This window comes from Ictidomys tridecemlineatus, chromosome 10, assembly GCF_052094955.1.
Source record: "Ictidomys tridecemlineatus isolate mIctTri1 chromosome 10, mIctTri1.hap1, whole genome shotgun sequence".
Lineage (NCBI taxonomy): Eukaryota > Metazoa > Chordata > Mammalia > Rodentia > Sciuridae > Ictidomys > Ictidomys tridecemlineatus.
This window is the reverse complement of record NC_135486.1, coordinates 143,686,566-143,695,018: the sequence shown is the minus strand read 5'-3', so window position 1 is coordinate 143,695,018 and position 8,453 is coordinate 143,686,566. Positions and strand designations below refer to the sequence as shown.

Genomic DNA, 8,453 nt, shown 5'->3' with positions numbered 1-8,453 from the left:
CCTCCAAAGGTCAGCTGAGGTGGCACCGATGGGGTCCTGGATGCAGTACGTGAAGCGGAAATTCACACTAAGGTACAAGAGCTTTCACGCGGGGACTCTGCTCCCGCTCCCCCCAGGGGCCGCCCGGGGTGCTCTGGCCCAGAGTGGGGGAACTAGATGGCATCCACGGGGAGCCGGGGCGGTGGGGCACCAGGCAGCCATCCCAAGGACGCGGTGGACTCCCCCGTCTCCGTGGGGTGGTCCTCAGATGAGAAAGGAGGGAGCCTGGGGTTAGAGGTCAACCTCTGGAGGCCCGGCCCCGAGGGCGTCCGGGCACCCTCCTGGATGAGCTCCGCCAATCCGGAAAGCGGACCGTGGATGTCTCCTCCAATCAGGAGCGAAGGAGTGAGTGAGGGGCGGGGCGTGGGGCGGAAGTGTTACTCTGGCGCTGCTCCCTTCACGCGGAAAGCGGAGGGGGAGGGAATTAAGTGTTCCTCCTAAGGAGCGTCTCTGGAAGGCTGCGTGGGAAACTGGAGGGCGGTGACCTCGAGGAAGGGACTGGGGGACTGGCCAGGGCCGGTGGTGGGGCCAGGAGACTCACTTTGCATCGAGACGCAGGAGTGAAGAGCCACTCTTGTTCCCTCTTGCAGACTGGTGACATGGACTTCCCTGTGCCCCGATTTTCGCGGGCCCCAGTGGTCCAGAACGTCTCACTCTCCCTTCCACATCTGGCCCCAGCCCTTCCCTTAGGCCGGACCCAGACCCTACTTGACCTCTAGTAAGAACTCTCCCCTTCCTCTGCAGCGACCCATGTCTGAGGTTTCCAACCAAACTCATTCCCAGGGGTCAAGGCAGTACCTCCCAGGCATCCAGCATTTGAGCACCACCCTCAGGGTTTGCTAACACTGAGGTCCCCTCTCTTTATTAACATAATATTTTTCTTTAAGTAAAACTTGAATAAAATTGTTTTGAAGTGTCACTTTTCATCATTACTATAAATCTATTACTGTAAAAAGAAAGAACCTGGAAAATAAATATAATAAACTCAAAAATGTTATTAAATCCTAGTTACAAACTATGGTCTGACAAAGCTCTGTCTTTTCTTTTCAAAAAACAAGATTGGTGTGACAGACAGACTGGCCCTGTTTCTTGGTGTAGTCAGGAGCATTGGGAGGGGACTTTCTCATCGTGTGGTTGAATGCGCTCTGTCAATGCACCATTCAAGATAATCCTTGTAACATTTGGATTTCACGCTTGGGGAAAGAGTGGGTTAAAGCCTCTTTTCCTTTTCTAGAAAGTTTTGGTTTTATGTCTGTAGGCTTTTGTGTTGTCTAAGCTGGACAGTGTATAAAGCTATCATCATCCAGGAGTTTATGGCCAGAAGAACTTGGCCTTTTGACATTCCAGCCCATATTTAAGTGACATGGCCTTTAGGTGGTTCGTGAGCTTTTTTCCAAGGGTCAGAAATGCATCTATTTGGAGGCAGCCTACGATGGCAACTGGGAATGACGCAGGCCTGAACAAAGGGGAATTTGTCCATTTGAAAAGAATTGGAAGAATCTCTGAGCTGGCTCCTTGGGTCCTTCCAACTGGTGGTGCACAGCATTGCCGGGGCCTCCCAGACCGAGGGGGCAGCCACGTAGCTCCTGGCTCATTCTGGAGAGTCCTGGGTCTCCGGGCGTAGCCCCTGTGTGAGTCCAGGAGCCTCAGTGAGTTCCAGGAGGGGGTAACAGAGGGAGAGTGGTCATGGTCCCAGGGAAGAGCTGGCAGAGAGGCGCTCGGAGGGCTCCCGCAGTGGTTCCTGCATGTTCACCGGAGAAGGGAGAGAAAGGTAGCCAGAGAAGGGCCGTCTTAAATGATCCTATTTTGGAAATGAAAGTTCCATGGAGAGGGTCTCTGCGTGATCTCGGAAGAGCTCCCCGTCTTTCAACAGGCATGAACCCTGAAACATGCTGAAAGAGAGAAGAGGCCACATATCGTGACTCCATTTATATGAAATGCCACAGCGAGCAGATCCTCAGAGACAGAAAGCAGATCGTGGATGCCGGTGGTGGGGAGGGGAAAAGGAGGCGTGAGTGCTTAAAAGGTGCCAAGTTTCTGTTAGGATGATGAATGTTCTAGAACTGGATGGGGTGATGGGTCACTAAGGGCAGGTTTTATAATGTGTGTGTTTTACCACAAAAAAAATTATCTCCCCCTGAAATGACTGTTGAATTACAAAAGAAAATGTGCAGTGAGTGATCACAACCCACCAAAGTAGGCACCATCAATAAAGAGCCCGTCTGACACCGTGCTCCCTGGTGGGGTACACGGGAGACATTGCCTGTGAAGTGTCTGTCCTGCCAGGAAAACAACCCGACGGACCACGGGGACACCTCAAAGGCACGTTCGCCAGGCATTTTCCATGACAATGGTCAGCAGTCTTCTACCACTGTCATGAGAAGAAAAGAAAATACCATTCCAGCCTAAAGGGGACTAAAGAGTCTTGATGGCAAAATGCAACCCACCATGTTAGACTGGATCCTGGGCCAGGAAAAGAAGCTACATGAAATATTATTGGGATAATTAGAGAAGTCTGAATAGATGAGGTACCAGCATTGTATCATGCTGAATTTCATAGTTGTGGTCATCATACTGTGGCTACCTGAGAAAATGGACTCGCTTTTAAATTTTTTTAATTTTTAGTTGTTGATGAACCTTCATTTTTATTTATTTTTATGTGGATCGAATCCACATGGGAAACAAGCGCTCCACCACTGAGCCATGATCCCAGCCCCTGGACTTTTTTTTTTTTTGTTAATTTGTTATAATTAGTTTTATTGGACTTGCTTTTGAGAACTGCACTGAAGTATTTAGAGAAAGAGGTTTGGTTTAGACAAGTGGTGGGTAAAAAAATATGTGTGTGTCCATGCACATATGTTTTATTCCATTTAAAATTGGGCAAAAATTTTATCATGGTCAAAGCAAGGTCTGATTTTTAACTATTTTTAATTAATTTTATGTTCTATAAGATTTGGTAATAGAATCTGATCACAAATTACAGGAATGAAAGAGGAGTGACTCCCCTGTTGATTTGGGGGGCTGACGTGACATCTTCACTTGGCATCTGGCTTTTGTTGACCAAGCCGATGGTCATGTACGTAAAAGTGTTCAGACTTGGTCGACATTCCCCATGGGACTTTAACCCCTGATGTGGAAGTCGTCCTTTTCAATGCGCTCTCCCCACATCATCTAGGTTTATTTTTCCGACTTTTATTGGGAAGTTCTCGCGAGTTACCGCCTCTGGTCCCCTTTGAGAAGGATCCAGAGTCGCCTGTGGGTGAGAACGGCCTGAGGTCTTCTGCAGGTCTCCAATTTCGTCTTGCAACCACTTCCTGTTGTATAGCACTCAGAATGTCTTACCAGAATTAAAAAAAAACCACCCTGGGATCTCGGGGGCTTAACATTCAAAGGCTTATTTCTCAGTGCGTCCCTGTCCAGGGTGTGAGGCTTCAGCACGCCACAGCTGCGCTGTCCCCAGCCACTCCCTGGGGGAGGGAGCACAGAGGCTTCCCACAGAAATGACCTTTGGCCCCAACCTAGCTGCAAAGGACTCTGGGAAATGTAGTCTCCTGCTGTGCTCAGAGAGAGGGAAGAGAAATGGCAGCTGTGGGTCGCAGGGTGTTTTTGTATGTTGCGGGCCAGTGTTGTTCAAATGGTATTAAGAGGAGGGATGTCTGAGTGGGGGCTGATTTCAGAAGTGGCCAGATCATCAACAACTCTTTTCCTACCGTGATCGTTCTGCTTTTTCCTAAGCAGGGCCTGTGGGAGTGAATGCTCACCGAGTTTCTGGGATGGAGGGATGGGGAACAGCGTTTTAACCCGCAGAGCCCCTCCTTCCCGATCTGTGCCGCAGTCAGCTGAAGCACCGTTCAGAATTAGAGATTCTGGTTGGTCCCCGCCTCCCTGTGGCACCAGGAACTCCCGGCTGCTGGGTCTAACGGGGGACAGCTCCTCCTGCCACCTTTGGTCCAGTGTACCCCGGGCCAGGAAAGATGACAGAACTGGCTTGATTGTCCTAAGACCCCACTGAACTGTATTGCTTCGTGACAAATCTGAATCTGTGCCCCCCTCCGTAGCGCACCCTGCTTGGGCTTCGCCGTGACCCCCGTGACCCTTGGCCGCCCGCCTGCCCTGCTCGGCCACCATGCTGGTGCTCCTTGCCTTCATCATCATCTTCCACATCACCTCCGCAGCCCTGCTGTTTGTGGCCACCATCGACAACGTAAGTCCCCTCCCCGCCCGCTTGGAGAACATCCAGTGCTCTGAGGCCCCTGTGCCCTCCGTTGGCTTGATGGCAGTTTGGAGGCGTCCTCCCTGCCCCGTGGCCCCAGCCCAGGCATGGAGACTCTGGCCTCAGCGTGGGGCTTCTGGAGCATCCATGTTCAGGTTTGATTGGCAGGGCCTGGAGGACACGACCCGTCCTCTCCTCCGAGAGGTCCTGGGAATTCGGATCTCCTGCGGACCCCGCTCCGCTCAGCACTGCCGGGGCTTTCCCGTGTGTTGTGCCTGGCTTAGCAACATCCTGGCCTCTGTCTGGGTGCCAGCAGCACCTCTGCCCTTACTTGGGACAATTAAAAATGTCCTAGTAGGACGTGCAAGGAGGCGCCTCTCTAACCGCCCGTTTCCCTGTCTCCCTGCAGGCCTGGTGGGTGGGAGAGGATTTCTACGCCGACGTCTGGAGAGTGTGCACAAATGGCACCAACTGTACGGAAATCGGTGACCACTTTGAAGGTGAGCGTGGATGGTGGGAGCTGGCCGAGGAGGCACAGTGGAGAGGAACCTGTGCCCCTGCGGAGGCGGGCCAGGGGGTCTGCTCGCACCCAGCACAGGGGGAGGGGGACCCGTCCTGCTGAGCTGGGCCTCACCTCTTCCGCTTCCCGCCTTCCCCTTCCTGCAGCCTCAGCCCGTCTGGGTCCCCGCTGCCTCTTCCTGGTCCACGCCTGGCCACGTCCCCTGTCGCAGCCACCCACTGTGGCAGAAACCCAGAGCACGTCTGCCCCTTGGGCCGGTCCCCAGTGTTGGAGGACCCCAGAGCCCTCAGCCGCCCTCACCTCTGCGTACACATGGGGTTAAACTCGGGACTCCACCCCGAGCTACAGCCTGGGCCTCTTTATTTTGCATTTTGAGACAAGGTCTTGCCAAGTTGCTGAGGCTCACCTTGAACTTGTGATCCTGCCGCCTCAGCCCCCTCCCTGTCACTAGGCTAACAGGGCGGGCCACCACACCCGCTACACGTCCGTTTAAATGAGCTCAAATATGAAAAAGGGCTTTGGAGATACAGAAAACTACATTTTCAAATTTAATTCTGTGGTGTCGGGATTGAATCCAGGCCCTGCTGCGTACGAAGCATACCCCCCAGCACTGAGCTGCACCCCCACCTGAAAACCGCACCCCAGCCGCTGTCTCTCACTCATTGTGCAGGGCAGCTGACCCGGTAGAACCAAGTCAAGATGCACTTTGGGATCCCTCGTATCTGACAAAATACGGGGTGCCCGGTTACATGGGTGTTTCCGATAAACAGCGAGTCATTTTTTCTTATGAGCATATCCCACGTCCTACATGAGGCAGTCTCACGCCTGGGATCAGCCACTGTTCACCGACACTCAGGTTCACCTGGGCACCCTCTTTCGGTGCTGACAACTGATTTCTGATTTGGGAGCAGAGGGCGCTTCTCTCTGGGTCCCAGGGTCTCACTGTGCAGGAAGAGCGGCATCTAGGGCTGGGGCTGGGGCTCCGTGGTGAAGTGCTTGCCTGGGGACAGCATCCACGTTCACATCACAGCAGCAGAGATACCAGTGGCCGGCGTGCTTCCCCGAGCTCCGCCCTGAGCAGGGCTGAGCCCTTTATGCCCAGCCTCGCCAGGCGGGAACCATAGGGAAACCAAGGCCGAGAGCAGTTGTGTTGCCGGAAGTGGCCCAGGCAGAAGCAGTCGATGGAGCCAGGACTCCTTCTAGACATGACCATGACCAACAGCCAACCACACGGAGCCTTCAGTGCCACCCCTCCCGCTCTGTTTGTCACGCTGAACCTCAGCCCAGGGACCGCCATTCTTCCTACCTGGCGAACCCAGTTGTGGCCAGTGTGTGCCCACGTCCCAAGCAGGCCTGTGTCACTTGCTGGTCTGTCACAGCCTGTGGGACCACTTGCTGTGGTTGTCCCTAAGGCAGTGGTCAGGGAACTGCTGGCCAAGTTCAGCTGAGGCCGGTTTTGGAGTGGGCTCAGAGCTCAGATGGGTTCTTACACTTGTAAAGAGCAGTTAAAAAGAACAAGAACCCCAAACCAGAACAGAACAGAGAATAAGGTCCGCGAGCCGGCGGGCTTCACGGTCTGGCTCCTGCTTCATGAGGGCCCACTTTGTCACCCAGGGCACTTTCTGTCTCTGCCCCTGACCCAGCCAGCGTCACCCACAGGAGTCGGAGAAGGCTGCCCTGAAAACCAGAGGGAATCCAGCCTCCCTTCTGCAAGCTCTGCGACGGGGTCTGGTTCTTTCTGGTTCAAACCAGAATAAAACCCAGCCCCACCCCAGGTCCCTTGTAGCTGCAGGGCACTGGGCCAGGACCCTTGAGCACAGCGTGGCTTGCAGATGCCCAGGTCCCCTCTATGAAGTGCCACGTGTCTGCAGAGATGCCACCTGCACACGGCCTTCTGCGCTTCAGGTCACCTCTGGATTCCTTGAGAGACCCGAGTCGGTGCCCGCGGGTCACCTCGGTGGTGGGCTCCGCGTAGGGCCCGGGCAAGGCAGGTCCAAGGCTGGCTCTCTGGCGCTCTCCTGAGTACTCTCCACCTGTGGTTGTTGGGCCCACGGTGCTCCACCCTGCTGTCCCCCCCCAGAGGACTCTGTCCCTGAGGCCTGTCCTCCCAGCACTGGAGCCTCTCACCCTGTTAAAGCTGGTCTCAGAGAAAGGAGTGCCCTCTTTTCCTCGTGGGGTCACCATGCTCGTCCTCTCTCGGGGGCACCCTGGGTCCTCGGGGCTGTCAGGAGCTCCTTACGCAGTCCCCCGGCCCCGGCCTGGCCTCTTGAATCGCATCTTCCAGGGTGATGTGACGGTGGCACTTTAACCCCCTGCGAGCCGCAGGTGGGAGCCGTGCCCCAGCCCAGGGCCTGCAGAGGGGCTCCCCCTCCACCTCCCAGATAAGGGCGTCGGGGCCTCCCGTCAGGGGTGCGTGTGGCTGTCGGGGAGGGTCGGGGGCTCCTTGCTGCCCTGGGCCCAGATGCCCAGGCGCATCCTGGGAGGCGGCGGGCGGCTCTCTTGGTGGCTGTGGGCTGCGTCCTCAGCCTGGCCCTCGGCCTCTGCCCACAGGCTACGCCACGCTGCAGGCGGTGCAGGCCACCATGATCCTGTCCACCACCCTCTGCTGCATCGCCTTCTTCATCTTCCTGCTCCAGCTCTTCCGCCTCAAGCAGGGAGCGAGGTTCGTGCTGACCTCCATCATCCAGCTGCTGTCGTGTGAGTGAGGGTGGGCAGCGGTCCCCTCCGGTCGCCGGGGCAGTGTGTATGGAGAGCGTGGTTAGCTGGGGACAGGGAAGGCCCCCCAAAGGCACTAAGCTGAGCAGGGGCCTGTCAGGGTGCAGGAGCCGCTGTCACCCCTGTGCTGTGTTGGGGCAGCGGGGAGGGGGCAGCGCGCTGGCCGGGGAGCAGCGTGGCCAGTGGGGAGGGGAGGTGTGGGAGGTGGGCCAGCGGGGGTCCAGACCCGTGGGGTCCTGTAGGCCATGGACAGCACTTGGGGTCTTCATCCTAAGCTGGCGGGAGCCACCAGCAGAGTTTAGGCTGGTCGGTGGCAGAAGTGCCCACCTTGCCACCTTGGCCAAGCCCCTGCTGCCCGCTGGAGGTAAGAGATGACCGCCTGGTCCTGGTCCTGGAGGAACTTAGAGAAGGTGGAGGTCGCACAGCACTTTTGCACCTATGAAGTTTAGCAAGACAGAAAGTGGATGGAGACGTCCACTCCACGACGTGACCATTCGTTGTTATAAGCTGCCCAGAGGAGTCTGGGCCCCTGGATGGACAGTCCCACAAAGACAGCTTGGCTGGACCAGGGCAGGGTCCTAAGGACAATCAGGGAGCGTAGCCTCCTGTTGGCACTGACCTCTGTGAATGTCATCAAGTGTTCAGCTACGATTCTGTGGCTGTGCCAATTATCAGTGACTTTAGCCATAAAGATAGTCATAACAAGTGGCCCGTAGGTTCAAAGTGCCAGAGCTGGTTTGATGGCTCACAGCATCAAGCACCCCGTCTCTTCCCATCCTTCTAGTCTGTCACCTTCAGACTGTGAGTGACAGCCTCTTCATGACCCCCAAAGGGCTACTGTAAGTCCAGACGCTTCATCCTGATCTGATAGTATCTAAAGCACTCAGCAGGGGAGAAGGAGAACAATTAAAATATGCTTTTTCCTCCTTCATCTCTTCTCAGGGGCTAATATCTTTCACTGATGAA

At 55.5% G+C, this 8,453-nt stretch overlaps 1 protein-coding gene across 2 annotated transcripts in view; it reads left to right on the top strand.

Moving 5' to 3' along the window:
- The first annotated feature begins 4,103 nt into the window (after nt 1–4,103).
- Emp2 (epithelial membrane protein 2) overlaps nt 4,104–8,453 on the top strand; it is a 7,809-nt gene continuing 3,459 nt past the window's right edge. Inside the window, exons 1-3 of one of the 2 annotated variants that reach the window (XM_040277332.2) lie at nt 4,104–4,243; nt 4,662–4,752; nt 7,323–7,434. In XM_040277332.2, the coding sequence (XP_040133266.2) occupies nt 4,166–4,243; nt 4,662–4,752; nt 7,323–7,434 (281 nt within the window). In that variant the 5' untranslated portion in view covers nt 4,104–4,165. Of the gene's footprint in view, nt 4,244–4,661; nt 4,753–7,322; nt 7,470–8,453 lie in introns of both variants that reach the window. The other variant, XM_005327174.5, reaches the window with a different exon arrangement.